This window comes from Asterias rubens, chromosome 1 (assembly GCF_902459465.1).
Source record: "Asterias rubens chromosome 1, eAstRub1.3, whole genome shotgun sequence".
NCBI lineage: Eukaryota > Metazoa > Echinodermata > Asteroidea > Forcipulatida > Asteriidae > Asterias > Asterias rubens.
In genome coordinates this window covers 7,401,343-7,420,162 of record NC_047062.1, presented here as the reverse complement: position 1 = coordinate 7,420,162, position 18,820 = coordinate 7,401,343, and the positions used below count along the sequence as shown (strand labels likewise).

Genomic DNA, 18,820 nt, shown 5'->3' with positions numbered 1-18,820 from the left:
CTTCAACATTCCTAATCTAATATCTATTTGACCTCGATGTGTTTAGGTTGTGGGTATTGCCTCTTCATTCTACCATCACATCCCAGGAGCAATCCAGAGCTTTTACCAAGGCCCAGGACGGCTTCCGGAAAGTCATCCTAGCAACCAACATTGCGGAGAGCTCCATCACGGTTCCTGATATCAAATACGGTAAAGACAGTCTTGGGTTTCTATAAGATCAATTTTGTGTGGCACTCATTTATTGCGTCAGTACACTATTCTGAGATTTGGTCATAGAGTTGTATATAAGGACTAGAGGGCGCACTGGCCTATATATGCAGCGAGGCATGCGCGCATGTGGCCATTTTCTTAATTGACAAAACAGCATTGCACAGCGTGTGTTTGTGCGCACATTTTCTAAATTGACAAAACAGCAATGCACAGCGTGTGTTTGTGCGGCCATTTTGTAAGTTGACAAAACAGCATGGGACAAACGTGTAATTCAAATTCAACGCGCGTACAGAATGGCGCGGGTGTCTCCTTGCAGTTCCGTCGTGTTTGTGCAAGCAGCATCACCAGTGCTCCCTCTAGTTCTTATATATAACTCTATGGGTTTGGTAGATCTCTTTCCACTCTTTCAGTGCCCGCTTTTTTGCACGTTTTGAACCCGAAATGCCAACCTTTATGAGGTTTTTCAAAAAGGAAGGCTTAAACCATTTTGTGAGTCAAGAGAAAATAGTAAAATACCATGCATAATTTTCATGATGTAAACACATTGTTCTTAGTTTGAGTCATAACAAGGGAAATCAGCTGTTAAAGACACTATGGACACCTTTGGTAATTGTCAAAGACCAGTCTTCTCACTTGGTGTATCTTAACATATACATAAAATAATAAACCTGTGAAAATATTACCTTAATTGGTCATCAAAGTTGCAAAATAATAATTAAAGAAAAAACACCCTTGTCACACGAAGTTGTGTGCTTTCAGATGCTTGATTACGGGACCTCAAATTCTAAATCTGTGGTCTCAAAATCAAATTTGTGGGAAATTACTTCTTTCGCGAAAACTACGTCACTTCAGAGGAAGCTGTTTCTCACAATGTTTTATACTATCAACCTCTCCCTATTACTCAATACCAAGTAAGGTTTTATGCTAATAACTATTTTCAGTAATTACCAATAGTCTCCACTGCCTTTAAGTTTTTTTGGTTTCAGATACAGTTCTCTCAAATATAATTTCATTTCAGGGGGAAATCTTTCACAGACAAAAAGTTTCGGTAAACAGTATTGTCCAAAAGCCCACACTTCGTGTATCACAACTTATATATAAAATAACAAACCTGTGAAAATTTAGGCTCAATTGGTCATTGGAGTCGGGAGAAAATAACGGGAAAACCCACCCTTGTTTCCGCACGTTTCGCCGTGCCATGACATGTGTTTTTAAATAAATCCGTAATTCTCTTTATCGAGAATTGGTAATTGTTTTGATGTTTTCTCAAAAAGTAAAGCATTTCATGGAATAAGATTTCAAGAGAAGTCTTTCACCATTACCTTCTGTAAACCCAGTAAATTATTTGTAAATCTGTGAACTTTTTTCTTTTCTTTCTGTTCCGAAAGTGTATAATGGTTTTAACATGGTATTCATAAATGTTTTGGGGGCAGTTTTGGTTTACAGTATGAGTCGCTGATTATGTACAACACTCTTTATTTCAGTTATTGACTTCATGTTGACTAAGTGCATGATATGTGATCCAGAGACCAACTTTCAGAGTCTTAAAGTACAGTGGGCATCCAAAGCCAATGCCATCCAAAGAAAAGGTACGAATCTAATTTCATCTAGCATCCCAAAATATCCCTCAAAAACTGGCCCAAGAGCTTGGACCTGTGTAGCACAAAAACAAACGGTGGTCCTAAATTGTGTATTGAAATGTTATTTTATGGTACATTGAAAGGGTAAAAGTCAGTTTTTAAATCAATGTGATTCATTCCGTTTTTAATAGTGAGTTCTGATAACGCATTTCAGTGGGTCAGATCACCCAAAACATTTTGTAAATCTCATACCAGTGTGCTATCTAGAAACAATAATAGTAATGTGTAATCATTATGCAATTTTCAAACCAAGTAGGCCCTTCTAAGTGCCTCGTCAGACCTAAAACGCCCTCCAATCCTTAGGAGTATGCACCACCAGTAGCCAAATGGGTACAAAGGATGGTGGTCGTCATTTGCATCTATAGTTTTTACCCATTTATGCCTGAGTAATGAGAAGCAGTTTATAATGTCTTGCTGGGGGGAACATGTGTCAAGACCAGGGGTACGTTTCATTCAGGCGAACAACACAAACATTTGGCATTTTATGTGCACGTTTTCAAACTAAAACATGGATGCGCAAAAAAAGCATACACAACATTTGCGAAACTTTTCAAGTTATTCAAATCCACACTCCGATAATTCGCCCATCAAAAATTAAGTTCAATGCACCAGACTGCTCGGCCACAACACGCCAGTAATTGTGGAATTGCTTTTTTTGTAATGATAACTGTGAAGTGGTTTCCGTTTCTGGCGTTTAAATTTATTTTATTTTTGTAACAGGAAGAGCCGGTCGTGTTTCGTCTGGTCAGGTTTACAGACTTGTCTCAAAAAGGTTCTATGAGGATTACATGAATGATTATGGAATTCCTGAAATGAGGGTTTGTTTTTACATTCATTATTCTGAATTTTGACATTTTGTGGAAACAGAACATTTATGAAGACTTCAGATCTTACGTGTATTTGGTCATGAAAGGCAAACAGAAAACTAAAATAATTATAGCGTATTTTCCACCTAATTTAGCCGCTTAGAAAAACTTTGCTGGGGTCTGATCGTCAGGCCATTTATTGTCTTGCATTCTGTTAATTCAGTGGGCTTCATCTTTACACCAAGAGGGAACTGATTTTCAGGAATGTTCATACCATCTTACATCTGAGTACTGCTACGAATTGTTTTGTTTTGTGTTCCGAAACTGGAGCAAACCCCATTAATAATTAGCAAAAAGTAAATCAGTTGTGAAAGATATGGGATTTAACATAGAACAAGAAACATGAAGTCAATAAAAAGATATATTTCGCAACACTTGATAATAGGTTCATCGGAATGGTCCATCAAAAATCTAAATCTATCGTCCCTACAAAGGAAATCAAATTCTTTATATATAAATAATAAGATCTTACAAAATATATTTGGCAATTTTGCCGAAAACGGATTTCTAATAATAGAATGTGTCAAACTTTTTATGAAAGGGTTTGGCTACTTTTTTTAACACAAAACACAATGTCCACAGATTAACATTAAACTTACCCAATTTGAATACAATGGTGGTAGAAAGCTTCCCTTAGAATATTACTTGCTGAGGTGCTGAAGTTTTTGAGAAATGAGTAAAACAAGTCACAAATATAATAATAATAATAACCTTACTTATACAGCGCTTTTTACAAAGTGATTCAATTTTCATCTCAGGAGAGGGAAATTATTTTAGCATGTAAAAGGTACTTTCGTGACATTGTACCCAGACCCTTTAAAGGCACTGGACACTATTGGTAATTGTCACAGACCAGTGTTCTCACTTGGTCAATCTCAACATATGCATAAAATAACAAACCTGTGAAAATTTGAGCTCAATCGGTCGTCGAAGTTGCGAGATAATAATGAAAGAAGAACAAACCCTTGTCACATGAAGTTGTGTGTAATTAGATGGTTGATTTTGAGACCTCAAGTTCTAAATCTGAGGTCTCGAAATCAAATTCGTGGAAAAATACTTCTTTCTCAAAAACTATGTCACTTCAGAGGGAGCCGTTTCTCACAATGCTTTGTATCATCAACCTCTCTCCCAATTACTCATCACCAAGTAATGTTTTAGGCTAATAATTAGTTTAAGTAATTACCAATAGTGTCCACTGCCTTTATTTAGGGACATGATTACTGTCAATAATAAATCATATCGCTCAGTATAATTTCTTCTCCCTCAGCGTTGCCCCTTGGAGCACCTGATTCTCAAAGTCAAGCGCTTAGACCTTGGTGAACCAAAGGCCCTGCTTGCTCTGGCTCTAGAACCACCCAACCTGGATAACATCATGAGGACAGTACTCCTTCTCAAGGAGGTCAGTAAGAATTATAAGAAGAGTGTCTAAGCTGAGCGTTTAAGAGCATCAATGTTCTAGTTCTGGTGATTAAGTCATGGAAATGTGGGTTTGAATCCTGGTAGTGCTTAAGTGTCTTGCTTAAGGACACAAGTGCTGATCAGAAACATCTGAGCTTGAGTCCGATCAACTTATTTGTTAGGCCATGACATGCCACACGAGTAGGTTGGCAATCATTAACTTTTGCCTTATATACAAGGCTTTAAATATTTTTAATATTTTAAAGGAGTTTGCGCTTTGTAACTGAATTGAATCATTAAGTTTTTATTGTTTACAGGTTGGCGCTTTGTCTACTACCACAGGGGGTGTCATCTCGCCTAATGACAGCGATGGTGATCTAACATTCCTTGGTCAGGTGCTCTCTGAGCTCCCTGTTGACATACGTGTAGGGAAACTCTTGGTACTAGGCCATGTGTTTGACTGTCTCAGGGAATGCCTCATCATTGGTAAGTAGATGTGGACTTTATATGGAAAAAATCCTTGAAGTTAGTTTGTAACTGCTGCTCTGTTTACCAAGTTCAAATAATACTACTGTTCTTATATAAAGCACGTTTCCAAGTAGCTAGATCAAGGTGGTTTACAAAACTATTATCCTTGTTCCCCTTGTTCATCAGGAATACTTTAAGACCTTTCCTTCAACTTTCTCAACTCCCTTAATAAACACATTTTTTAAAACTTCTATCCTCAGGTGCTGGTCTCTCTGTGAAGAGTTTCTTTGCAAGACCGTATAAGGATCAACTCAAATCCTATGGGTGAGTTAGACCAAATCCGAATAAGCATCTACATATAATGGCTGTGGCTGTTGCTAGGTGTCTTGCTAAGGGCATCTTATACTTCAATGCATGTAGAAAAGTAAGAAATACATGACAATATAAGGTCTAAACAACAGAAAAATATTGTTACAAAAATTTTTATTAATCCCTGGAATGCTGGATTATATTAAGAATAAAAACTTTCACGAAAGACGGAAATATATCGTAATTCACTGCATACAAGACACAGCTTATTTGACTTTCAAAGGTCGAAAAAATTACTGCGTTTATACAACGATGCACCTTATCTGATTTTGATTGAGTTCATTGTTTTGATCTCTGTGTGAAATCTTACGTTTATACTGTACCTTAAACAATACCTTTATTTCGTCCAGGGCAATTTTACTTTAAAACAGCATTTGCACCGTTTATGTTGTGTAGTTGGTACAAGCTTGGCGAAACATACAGACCAAAGAAGAAAGCCACTGGCCATGCTGCTGCACACAATAATAATAAAACCAAATTCTGATGTAGATGACTGTTCTGATGCTGATTGTTTTGTCATGATTATAGGTCCAAGTTGAAATGGGCAGGCAAGTCCTTCAGCGACTGCATAGCCATCCTGAATGCATACACTGAATGGGAACATCTCAAAGACACAAGTGGATTCCTAAGACCGGGAATGGTGAGTCAAAGTCATTAATGAGAAAAAAAAGAGTTTTTCATTTTTTATTTCTTTTTTTTTCTTCTCCAGAAGTCGATCAGAGCATACTGATCGAAACATTGGGTTGAAACCAGCGATTATTTTCATAACCACCCCATTTCATTAAGTGATTATCATTACATGGTGTTAGTGCAAACCTTTCTATATCAGGTTTCCATTTTGCAAAGTTTCCAATCCTACTTAATTTACCAGCCAAAAGGACCTATGATATCAATGCAAAAAAAGTTAATGACCTGACGTTTCAAAGGCTAAATGACAACAAACATGAATAGTTCACCGCTCGATTTATACGTGTCTCAGATTTTCGATCCATGTTGGGCTTTTTTCTATCCGTTTATCGTGGCATGTTATGCGGTCTAGTTCATCGGACCCAAGCTCTGGTGTTTTCAGCAGCAGAGTGTGGGTTTGAATCATGAAACGTGTGCCCTTGAGCAAGGTTATTTAACCATATCTGCTTTGTCAAAAGTTGGTAGTGCATTTCGCTCTACCAGCCATGCTCCTCCTGGTTGATGATACCCACGTCTACATCCTTACGTACTGTAAATGGGTAATTCAGTTGCAACCCAAGTAGTAAGTTGACAAGCGATTTGGTTAGTGGTCAAAATTATTTAAGTGTAGCCCTCCTCCAGCTGCCGGGCAGTCTCGGTAGTCTAGTTGGTAAGACACTGCTCTAGAATTGCAAGGGTCGTGGGTGTTCGAAACCCACCCGAGTAATATACCTGTGATTTTTTCACAGGACTCGGAAATGTACTGAGCGCTGACACACATCAGTGTATGGGTTAAAACCAAATTAAAATTAATGTCGCCCTCGCGTTGATCGAGAAGCCGTCCGGCCTTATGATGTTAGGTGATAACTCATAGATTGTACACAGATGTACACGTATGGTTACCTTTTACTGGTTAGCTAAATTTTGTATGTTTTGAATGTGATTTGTTGTTTACAACAGAACGAGAGAAGGTGGGGTGAGAAGAACATGATCCAGATCAACAGAATCCGAGAGGTAAGACATGGTTGTTTGAATTGATCAACTTTAAATTCTCCTTACCAAAATTCAAATCCCTGCCATTTAAATGACTACTCGTACAAAACTTTAAAAAAGCTTCAGCGAAATCAGAGCTTCTAACCCTCCCTGGTTTTTGTTCAACATCGATAAACCGATTTATCCATGTTCCCTATTATGTTGACTGTAAGAAGATACAATTACTTCTGTAATGGAGTCTGAAGATTGCTGTTCAATTTATTCAGAACGATGTTACCTTTGATCACCCAATTTACCAGGTGTCTGAAGTGGCCAAGGAGCTGTGTGATCGATTGTTCAAGTTTAATATCAAGGTGCCAAGGGACAGCCACAGAAGGAGACAGCAGGAAGATCATGTACAGGACATGCTGGTCCTCAAGGTAAAGTATGGTTAGACGGGTTTAAATTGTTATTATTATTATTATTTATTCGTCCAAGATACAAGACAATAACGTTCACAAAAATACAGTATAATACTACAAAGTAAACAGAATCAGGAAAACTAGCAAATACAATATGTACAAAACAAAACCGTTAAAGTAAAATAAATAGTTGACAAGGGGAGAAAAACAAAATAGAGACAACAACAATAGGGACAACAACAAGAATAGGGACAACAACAAGAGGGAAAACAACAGCAACAGGGACAACTTCAATAACAACAACCCAAAGAAGCAACAAAGGGAAAAAAATGAAAACAACAACAACAACCCAAAGAAACAATAACGACAACGATCAACGCTTTCATTTGATCAACGTGCTGTGACATGGATCAACGTGCTGTGACCTAAGATTTCCATATCTTTGTTTTGATTGGTTCGAGGTGATGAAGTGTCAACTTGTTCACTTCAAAGTAATGTGGTTATTGAAAAAGATCTAAGTTTTCATCCCAACAAATTTGAATATGAAAAAACGTTACTTTCAGAAACAGTTCTCAGATTTTGTATTTCAGCTTCAAATTATTCTTCCTGCATGGACTTGGTGATATCGCAAAAACGCTACAAACTTTTGCAAATAAAAAATTTCAGATGTTAGTTACAGAGTATTCAAACAATTGGACGATTCTAAACACCAAAGGTGTACATTTCCTCTAAGCAGCAGTATGACTTTGGATCCCTTCTTCCTCTTGTCGTTTTAGCTTGTTCTTGCTGGAGCCTTCTACCCTAATTACTTCATGTGTGAAGAACCAAATGAAGCTGATGCTCTGAAACAGCTCTCAGGAAAGGACCCCTGCACTACTGTCATGGTGAGTGGTTATTACACTTCAGGGGCCAATTTCATAGAGCTGCTTATAAAGCAAAAAATTTGCTTAAGCACAAAAACAAAAATTTCATGCCATATACATTGCTTGTGACTGGAACTTAGCTGTTGTTTACTTAGCATAACACATTAGTGGAGTCTTGGCCGGTAATCTGATTTTACTAAGCAAGGATGTTTTTGCTTAAGCAAAATTTTGTGCTTAAGCAGCTCTATGAAATTGGGCCCAGGTGATTGCATAATTGATCACAGGTAGCACCCTCTGTATCAACATACTCTGGTAATGACCCTGAAAGGTGTAATTTCTTTCAAAAAGCTTTACTTGTTATAAAGACGGTAATGGTGTTAAAGGCAGTGGACACTATTGGTAATTACTCAAAATAATTATTAACATAAAACCTTACTTGGTGACGAGTAATGCGGAGAGGTTGATAGTATAAAACACTGTGAGAAGCTGCTCCCTCTGAAGTGATGTAGTTTTTGAGAAAGAAGTAATTTTCCACAAATTTGGTTTTGAGACCTCAGATTTAGAATTTGAGGTCTCGAAATCAAGCATCTAAAAGCACACAACTTCGTGTGACATTATTATCTTGCAACTTCGATGAACAACTGAGCTCAAACTTTCACAGGTTTGTTATTTTATGCATATGTTGAGATACTGGTCTTTGACAATTACCAATAGTGTCCATTGTCTATAAGCATCAATTTTACAAAATGTTGTCTAAAATGCCTGTGTTGATTAAAAATCAAGTATGTAAAAAAAAATTAAAAACTTACCAAAATCATTCATGTCTAAATAAGTTTGAAACTCACCTCAAGGTGAGTTTCTGAGACTCAAATATCATTGGTATCAATTTGACGTTCATGATGTTTTTTGCTGTTTTATCAACAAGTAGACACTGCATCCAGCTGAAACTTTCGCATGTGACTTTATTGTATCTTTCTTGATGCTTTGACCTATAACTCAGCATTACGTTGACAAAAAACAATCTATGACCGTTAATCATTCAGCTTGTATCTCTTTTTAAGATATCCAATCTCCCAAGCCATGGCTACCTGTATAAGACGTCCATTGCAAGTCTCTTTGAGCAGTGTGGTAAAGGAAAGCACCTCTACTTTGAACAATCCAAGTAAGTGTTACTCGGTCACAGTTTCAGTCATGGACCCGATGTCATGGAGCTGCTTAGTTTAAGCACAAAAAGTAGCTAAGCACAACAACATCACGCTTTAGAAGAAGGTAACTGACCAACATACCATTTTAAATGCACAACTTTGTGACTGATTTCCTTCTTATTTGTTCTTAAGCAATGTTTTCTGTTGTAGCAGCTCTATCAAATTTGCCATGTTACTGTACAATAATGCAAAGATCATATGTCTTTGCCGCAATACTAAAAACATTAGGACCAGTGCTGCTATTTATATATAACAACAAATAAATTATAAAAATCATTCAGAAATGTAAAATTTTGTACTGACAAAGAAATTGCTATGCGTTACTTTGGAACCTCACCCTAGACCTTCAGTTCAATAGGAAACCTTTTCGTTTCCTAAAAGAAACTCAGAGTAGATTAGTGAGTTTATTCAAAATCGTGTGGTGATTTTTGTTTCAGAGCACTGATTGAGTTTGAGCGTCCCCACTCCATGACCGACACAGAGTCTAGCCCCATCCTAAATGCAGTGTACATGGCTGTCAAGATGAGGTAGGTTATAGATCGAACACCGTTGAGTGAGCGTGTGATTGAGGTAATTTGGGTTGATTAAATATTGAGAAATTGATTGGTTGGTTGGTCTGTGTGTTGTTTGGTTGATTAGTTGATTGAATGGTTTACTATGTGATTGATTAAATGATTGAATGATTGAATAATTGATTGTCAATGTAACCGAGTTGTTGGAAGGCTACTGTACAGGCAGTGACAAACAGACGGATGTTGAAGTTCATAGAATATTTTATTCGTGTTTATTTACAGTTGAAGTGTTATGTTCATATATACAAAAAAAACGACAGTCAGAACGGTTCTGGGGATCTTGTTTCCTCTCACTCTTGCCTCCAATGAAGTTGGGGTTATCTACCCAAGGCTCAAGAATATAAAATTGCTTAGCAGCCCGGCGACAAATATAGGTGTGGCACCAATCGTACCAAAATGAGAAAGTGTTGCCGCTAAACCACTTGCTATCCCCCAAGTACATTGTTGACCCTTTGTTTTTATTTTCCAGGCCTAGAATAGCATGGAGGCAACGGCCTCCGTTGCCCCTGGTCTTGGCCTTGGTAACCTTTGACTTCAAGATTTTCCAACGGCATTGCCTTTTGCAAAAATGAAAATGGCCATGTCCTTTTTGAAGATTAAATTCCAGGCTTGATCTTCAAGCAAACGTTAATTTCATTGGGTATGGGATGCAGAATCGCTTAATTTTTGTCTGTATTCCACTCGCGCTATTGTGTTCACTTGTGTTGTTGTTCCTCCAAAAACATTTCATGGAAGTAGACAAACTTTGTGCAACATATTTCAACATTTGTTCAAAAGTTTGTTGATTTTCCCCAACTCTTGAAGTTCACACAGCTATGAGTGTGCCTGCCCACTTCTCACACACACATCTTCATACACAATAGCTTTGTACAGAACCAAACTTTTGGTTAAACAGCTTTGTGATTGTTGATAACAGTATTTGCCATGATGAATCCATTGATTTGTTAATATCCAGGTTACTTCGTCTGCCCATGACCATTGACCTTTATGAGGTCAACGAGTCACAGATGAAGTCCCTTGAAGAGGGTAGGGAGAACTCGTCTCAGAGTGGTAGGCAGCTGAAAACTGAGAGGTAAGTAGCACTGACATGGGCCGAGTTAAAATGGCAATAATAATTAAAGCTTTACTTAAGGGCACTGGATACTATTGGTAGTTGCTCAAATTTGTTCTAGGATAAAAACTTTCTAGTTAGCGACAATGGAGCAATGTTGATAGTATAAAACATTGAGGGCAACTGCTCCCTCTGAAGTAACGTCGTTTTTAGGAAAGAAGTTCTTTCTCACTAAAATATTTGAATTGATTGTGAGACCTCAGCTGTGGTCTCGAAATCAAGTGTCTGAAAGGGTGCGTCAAGGATGTTTTTTCTTCCATTATTCTCTCGCAGCTTCAACGACCAATTGAGTTCAAATTTTCACAGGTTTGTTATTTTATTCATATGTTGAGATACACCAAGTGATCAGAGAAGACTGGTCTTTGACAACTACCAAAGTGTCCAGTGCCTTTAATCTGAATGATTAGCGTTGATATTCTGGGAGCTCAAGCATATTTTGTACATGATATGTAGTTATGGATATTGCTTTATTTTGAAACTGTTTGTAGATTGTCCGTGTCTGTGGACAGTGATGCCCCAAGACAGGTTGCCTTGCCACCCCCTAACAGGAACTGGGTGGACATTATGGTCACTGAGGTAGGTTCTTGCTTAACTACTTGACTCTTTGTATAAACATGACTAATACATAAGCCCACTCTTCTCTTACCTCTTCAGTCTCCTGAGGATGACTAGAGCAAGCTAGTCGAAACATTGAGACAAATTCAGAACTGACTCCGCAGCAGTACAGTTAATTACGATCCTATAAGCTAAGCTAAAGTAGTAGTCCAGTCTATTTTCTATACCAAACGCCCTGGTAATAGTTAAAAAGCAGGGCAGTTTTTTTTTCAGAACTGAGAAGTCTCCCGAACCTCCGATTATCTACTACGCGTCAGTAGAATAAAGCAAGACAGTTCTCTAAGAACAAACTCTACCTGGCAAGTAGATACCTCAAATGCCTCAAATCCTATATGTGGACTAATACACCTTTCTATCTCAACGTCACAGCCCGAGATTTTGCCCACCAAGATTTAAAAACTATGGAAAGCCGTTAAAGCAAAACAAAAACAAATGGCGACAGTTTGTAACTATGTTGCACAACTATTCAAAAATAGAGTTGAAATTATTGGAAATAAAGCAACCAATCTTGGGACAATTTTTATTAGAAATTGAACATTTGAAAACATGTTGAATTTGGTCAGAACATCTGTTAACACGATTGGATGTTTTGCTTACATTCTGCACTCAATGCCAGTGCATCTATACATCCACCATCTTACAATCAAATCAAAACGCATCTTGGAGAACCAAGAACAATTGTATAAAAGACAAATCAAGCTGCCAACATGGATGCCTTGCTGTAGTTTAATATGTAACTATGCCAGGTTTTAGAGTGATGTATTGCATTGCTACAAAATGATTTTTTGGAAATGTCTGTTGACGCGATGTTGTGTGATTATGTTTCTCCATAACTGTTTTATGTTTTATTGTTTCTCTTTTGTGAGTAACTTATTGAATTTGTGGAGAGGAATAAAATGATATTAATAATAATAACCTTTATAATAATAATATATTAATAATAATATCTTTTGGAGAAATTTCTTTTAGCATAAAGTTGTGATTTTGCTTTTTTTCTGATGTGCTGATACAGGTTGTTGATGGTAATCGCTTCTGGGCTCACTATGCAGATTCCGAGACCTTCAAACTGCTATCACATATCATGAGAGAAATCAATTGCCAAAGTGCCTTTGATATGCCAGTAAGTTTTATCAGACAAATTGTCTGTCCGTCTGTCTGTTGGTCGGTTTGTCTGTTTGTCTAGGCTAACACATGTAACAAGAGCTACACTGTGGGGTGTGTGTTGTCAAGGGTGTGTGTTGTCAAGAACTTTTCTTGTGTGTTCTCAAAATTGTTTGTGGTTTGTTTTTTCCTCAGTTTTAATTGAACTGAAATTTTGACTGAAAAGCTTCTTCAGTTTGCCAACAATAAAAGATGAAAAAAAAAAATGAACTGAATAGTTCTTTTCCTAAGCTGTCATTCCATTTGGGCAGAAATTATATTAAAATTTGTTAGAACCCTCTCCCCCTCCTCCCACCTTTCCAAATAAAAAATCAAATAAAACCCGCACTTGAAGGCGAGCGCAAACACATCACAAATAATTTGTTTTTTCAAAAAAACAATGTTGTTGCCATTTCACCTGACTTTATGAGAGGGTTATCAAAATTTCCCTAATCTTTGTGTTTTTTTCTGCTTGTAGAAACTTGCTGTAGCGTTACGGCCAGGTGCGTATTGCCTAGCTCCGTTTACTGATCAGGATGAGCGGAACTATTACAGAGCTCGTATTGAAGATGTACATCCAGACAAAAGTCACGTTCAGGTAAGTTATTTCGTCTGTAGTTAGGTCAGTTAAAACCGATATTATTCTGCTGCCTAAAGACAGATAAAGTGTAGCACAGCTGTGCAAATAACAAATCATAACTGACCGTTCCGTTTTTTGAAGTGGTTGTACGGCTTCTGACTGGCACTTTTTGAAGAAAAAAAAGATATTGATAAGACAGGGAGACCACCAGCCATGGATGTCACCAAACTCTTTCTAACTTGGGATTAATCATAGTGCTTAGGACGAGTTAAGTTCCCTAACGACAGCAATATGACACGTTGAACCCATCCTAAGTTATGTTGGGTTATTCATCATAACTGGAGATAGGATTAATCCTAGCGCTTTATGAAATTGGCTGCAGTACCATTGTAGGACTAGATTGCTCAGTTGGTAAAGTGCCGGCACTCCACACCTGAGGTCACTGGTTCAAATCCAGCTCTTGTCAAAATATCATTTTTGAATCCTAAATCATTTGGTAATAATGACAATAAACAATTCTAATGCACCTTTTCCAATGGTTACAAAATGAACCGATACTCCTAGTATTCTCCCCAAATATTGGAAAATGAATGGATCACAAATTTGATATTGGAGCCCCTTTGTTTTTACCAAGGCTCTGTAGGCCTCACCTTGCCAACATATAACAACATCTTTTTGGAACATGCAAAATCTAAGGTTCATATGATTTTATCAGATCCAACACACCCCCTTCTTTTGTCACTTTGTTGTTATCAGATCCGGTCTTAGACTTTGTGTTCCTCGTACAAACCCTACTCGATACCGGCTTTTTTATTTGCCAGTGGAAGTTAAATTTCTGTATATTCATAGTGCGGACAATAAAACATTCAAATTCAAATAAATTTTAAAATTATTTGTTTCTTGCCAGGTGTTTTTTCTGGACTATGGCAACATGGAGCAGGTTGAGAGACAAGAGTTGAGGCAGATGCCCAGAAGTCTGCTACAGATACCTTTCCAGGTACGATCAAAAGTTTCCGCAGATCCTAAAAGGAGTATTAAAAAGTCTTTGATTTCACTAATCAAATTTAACGTCTTATTTAAGTTTAGTTATTTGAGGTCTTTAAGAAGTTGGATGAAGCGTGTAATGAATTTTCTTATCAGCTGGTAAGGAACCAAATTACGCCGTGCGTTAAAGAAAGTATCAAAGTTTGAGTGGGTAAAGCTGTTCTCCACTGCTTATTTAACTTATGTTTGGTCTTAAGTTTTGGGCAAAAACATTTTGTGACGGGTAGCTGTAAAGCCATTGGACACTTTCGGTAAACAGTATTGTCCAAAGGCCCACCCTTCATGTATCACAACTTATATATAAAATAACAAACCTGTGAAAATTTAGGCTCAATCGGTCATCGGAGTCGGGAGAAATTAAAGGGAAAACCCACTCTTGTTTCCGCACATTTCGCCGTGTCATGACATTTGTTTGAAATAAATCCGTAATTCTCGCTATGGAGAATTGATAACTGTTTTAATGTTTTCTCAAAAAGTAAAGCATTTCATGGAATAATATTTCAAGAGAAGTCTTTCACCATTACCTTCTGTAAACCCTGTAAGTTATTTGAAAATCTGTGAACTTATTTTGTTTGTTCTGTTCCGAAAGTGTATAATGGCTTTACAAAGGGTCTTAAAAAGTCTTAAATTTGACTTTTTATATTTTGCAGATACCCTGAGATGTCTAGGCCTGGTTTTTTTTCAGGCATGCATGAAATATCCCAGGAATATTTCCTAAGCCATAAAGATACAAACTTACATTGCAGACATTTGCCGCTCAGAAGATGAAATAATGCTGAATTACTTATCTTTGATTGCAGTCCTTAGAATGTGTTTTGTGTGAGACCAAACCATTTTATGCTTTAGCCAACACCAACAAGGCCGACTCAAATCCAAGACAACACCTGTCGACACCAAAACAGCGCCTGTATGAGCTGGCTTCCAATAGAATCATGACTGCCAAGGTAAGATGTACTTAATAATACATGTAAGTAATAATAAAGACTTGTAATGCGCACATATCCACCCTGCTGGGTGTTCAAGGTACAGAAAAAAAAACTTTAACGATGCTATGTCAGATTTTTGGCCCCAAACATTAAAAAATAGATTTTTTTGAGTGAATGTTATTTCAAAGAGTATCACCCGCTCTAATGAAAAAAAGTTTACCTTTCACTTTTAATGGTCATTTCATTTCATTTTCATTTCATTTTATTTGCCAGCAAACATGAAAAAACACAAACATGTATTAAAAAATTGCACATCAAAGATTTACAAGAAAAAGCAATACAATGGTTATAAAAAGAGAACAGCAAAAAAATATGCAAAAACACTAGCAAATTACTGAGAAACCTGGCCTGGCCGCGGGCAGATATAAGGATTGTGTAGGAAACACCTCCAGTGGGGGTGGAACACAAAACCAGGAACCATGACAAAAATTTAAGACGTTTCTTATAAAACACATAAGAATTGGTCACAGGAGATATTGTCGGGATCCCGACAAAAACTAATTTTAAGCACTTTATTTCACTGCTACTAATAATTGGCAGACTTTTTCGAGCAATGGCTCAAATGAAAGCTTGTAACTTTCCCGACCCCCATCAAAATACCTAATTAAATTTTAAATAAAAATTTTGGGGTCAAATAGGCCAAACATCTGACATAGCATCTTTTAGATAAGAAAAGAAAACAAACACAACAAATTAGTCCCGGAAAACCTGTGACATATGATAAGTTTTGAGGAGAGATTTGAATTTTGTGGTACAAAGACAAGATCTAAGATTAAGTGGTAGAGAATTCCAGATGCGTGGCGCAGCTGATGAAAAAGACCTGTCACCCCATCAGGAGTGTCGAGACTTCGATTCAATGAGGATGAAAACTTGCTTGAAACTTGATCAAAGATTACTTGACGAAGTGTAAACTTGAAGTAGTTAAGTGCTTTGGGTCCCTAACTTTTTTAAATAATACTTCGTGCAAGTTTCAAGCATATTCAAACATTTTGGAGACCACTTTGGGCCCTCGTACATTGCTTTAACCTGTGAAGGAAACAAACTGTCGCACTTTAAAGGGACACATTACCTTTGCATTTGGCGCAAATGTTCTTTTCTTTGGTAGTGGCCAAGCGGTTCAAAGAGTCATCAGGGTGTGTTTTTTAATCCCGGTCATGACACTTGTGTCCTTGAGCAAGACGGTTAAACTATAATTGTTTCTAATAAACCAGGGGTGAATGGGTACCTGTGAGGGTAGAGATTGTTCTTGTGTGTGGTTAAGCTTTAGTTCGCTACATACTTGGCATTACAAGCTGTATATTCCCCAGGGAGCTGAGATGGTTTAAGAAATGAAATGGCTCAATTAATTATTGTTTGAAGTGCAATGATCATTCTTTGGATTTGTCCTAGATATAAGAGTCTATATTATTATTATTATGATTATTATAGAAACTATCTCTTTATGAGCTACCAAACCAAAGTGTTCCTTATCATACAGTGCTGTTGGTTCCCTCCAAGTTGCCTGAAAATGTGCCTTCTATGCTAATGCTCTTAACTGTCAAATTTTCTGATCATTCATGTCAAAGGGAGTTCCCTTTATAGTAACGATCTGATTATGCGCATATTTATGAGTTTTATGATCATTCCCTTTATAATTATTATCTGACTTCTCATAAACATGCGCATATTTATGAGTCTGATCTTTCATGTTGAAGGGCATCACCTTTAAAATTATGATTTGACTTCTTATAAATTTGCGTATTTGCCTCATGTAGTTGTAATTCCTTGTGAATGTGTCCTTATAGTATAAAATACAACAGAGTTTAACATACCTTATGACCATAGAAATTACATATGTTGTTGAAAATGTAATACTAATTAACAACATATATAAAAGTACAAATAAATTCAACAAAATAACGAAGAAAATCTATTGAAAACTTGACCTCATGTCAAGTTACTCAAAAAAAGTTGTTGCCCATCTCCAATCACGAAACTTACGCAGACGCTTGTTTTGTTTGTGCGGGGTGAACAGCATTTTAATTTGTCATTTAAGCACGCATTAATCTAACGCCCTCGCGAACATTGTGCGTCCGCGTAAGACCCAGCTTTTGATAATTTCACAATCGGGCGTAGATTTGCAACAGGGGTTTCAACAAATTTATCATCAAATAAACATCCTTGTCCCAGAATTTTCCTTTTGTCTATACATAAACTATAACCGATGAATTGCAAAAATGGTTAAAAAGCTAAATCTAAATTAAACAAGCACTAATGAGTATTTTTGTTGTTCAAATTTGGTATTTAGAATAATTTAAAGCAAAGATTTGATTTAGATAAAAAACAAGTTTTTTGTTTGAAGTGTTTTCTCGCTCCGGTGCCCGCGAGACTTGCACCGTCTATTGCAATTTGACCTGCAATATAAATTATATTATTTCACCAAAATATAAAAATAACTTGTAGTTATACGATATTTAGTTGTACTCAAGTATTTGTAACCTTAGTTACAACGTGATCGTGTCCGTGTGGTCTAGCACATTGAACTCTGGAGGCTTATTGAGCCCTTGGATTGTGGGTTCAAATCCCAGTCATGACATTTGTGTCCTTGAACAAAACTTTTTGGGGGTTTGGGTTCTTGGGGTTCGCAGCTAGTTTTGATGTACAAATGTATACATATAAACCAATTGGGGGCCAGTCAGTCTACAACACGGGTGACTGTTTAGTATGTAGACTAGACTGATTTAACTTATCATGGACTAGAGAGTGAGCTTGAGTTGTAACGGACGTACTTGCTCTAGTTCTACTGCTTGATCTAATCCAACCGGACATACCATACCATACCATACCATACCAGGTGGTTAGTGGTTGGATGTGGCGAGCCATGCGTAAGGATCTTTTTGCGTATCGCTGACTAAGACATAGTGTGTCATTGATTACCTAACAGTTCACATCACCTGGTTCCAGGGGTTGAATCAATAAGTTTCCTCTGAAACGTCGACTCAGGAAAAAGTTCAACGCTCTTGGGTCTATACTTCATCTATTTAGGAAAGATTGTATTAATGCAGCGTCAATGGCTGGAAACTAATGTGACATGTTTTGTCTGGATGTGGAAATCAATGTTGGAAAGGTTGTTGTCTTTATGAGATGTACATGTAGAAACAACCTTTTATAGGTGATAATCACTGAGATATGGAGTTTTTTTACAATTTATTAGATAAAATTAAACATCAACTAAACTGACCTCTTCTAAGTTCATGTACAAAGCCAAGAAAAAAAAGACATCAACGATAAAGTCTTCTATAGAATATTTAGGAACAGTTATATTTAATAATGATGTAAGTTGTTTTTTTCACCTGCATACTTGCAAATTGATATGAAATTTGTCAAATTTAACAATTAACAATAAAAGCAAAACAATAAAATAAAATGGAGAATAACAGAAAGTCACTATCAAAGCTCAACATAATTTGTTTCACCTTGTATAAAAGATACCAGCTAAAACTCTGATTGCTTTTGAAGGTGTTAGGCACTATTGACCCTATTGACCTGATGTTATCATCAAAGTAATCTTGGATGCGCCATACTGGTGGGCAATGTCATTGTGCGTTATTCAGTGAAGTGCGCATTTTAGGCGACGCAGTGCTTACACGTTAACCTATTGTCCACCAACATGGTGAGCGTGGCACAGTCGCAAGGGGTCAATAGAAATGCAGT

General features: G+C 37.1%; 1 protein-coding gene across 1 annotated transcript in view; it reads left to right on the top strand.

The window, feature by feature from the left end:
• The window catches only part of LOC117289912 (ATP-dependent RNA helicase TDRD9-like), a 57,621-nt gene that overhangs the window by 8,039 nt on the left and 30,762 nt on the right, over positions 1–18,820 (top strand). The window contains exons 11-28 of the mRNA XM_033771115.1: positions 47–189; positions 1,695–1,799; positions 2,571–2,668; positions 3,984–4,115; positions 4,432–4,600; positions 4,843–4,906; positions 5,480–5,591; positions 6,578–6,631; positions 6,910–7,029; positions 7,788–7,895; positions 8,936–9,036; positions 9,517–9,606; positions 10,607–10,723; positions 11,251–11,338; positions 12,390–12,497; positions 12,996–13,115; positions 14,005–14,094; positions 14,942–15,085. Of these exons, the coding sequence (XP_033627006.1) occupies positions 47–189; positions 1,695–1,799; positions 2,571–2,668; positions 3,984–4,115; positions 4,432–4,600; positions 4,843–4,906; positions 5,480–5,591; positions 6,578–6,631; positions 6,910–7,029; positions 7,788–7,895; positions 8,936–9,036; positions 9,517–9,606; positions 10,607–10,723; positions 11,251–11,338; positions 12,390–12,497; positions 12,996–13,115; positions 14,005–14,094; positions 14,942–15,085 (1,963 nt within the window). The remainder of the gene's footprint in view (positions 1–46; positions 190–1,694; positions 1,800–2,570; positions 2,669–3,983; positions 4,116–4,431; positions 4,601–4,842; positions 4,907–5,479; positions 5,592–6,577; positions 6,632–6,909; positions 7,030–7,787; positions 7,896–8,935; positions 9,037–9,516; positions 9,607–10,606; positions 10,724–11,250; positions 11,339–12,389; positions 12,498–12,995; positions 13,116–14,004; positions 14,095–14,941; positions 15,086–18,820) is intronic.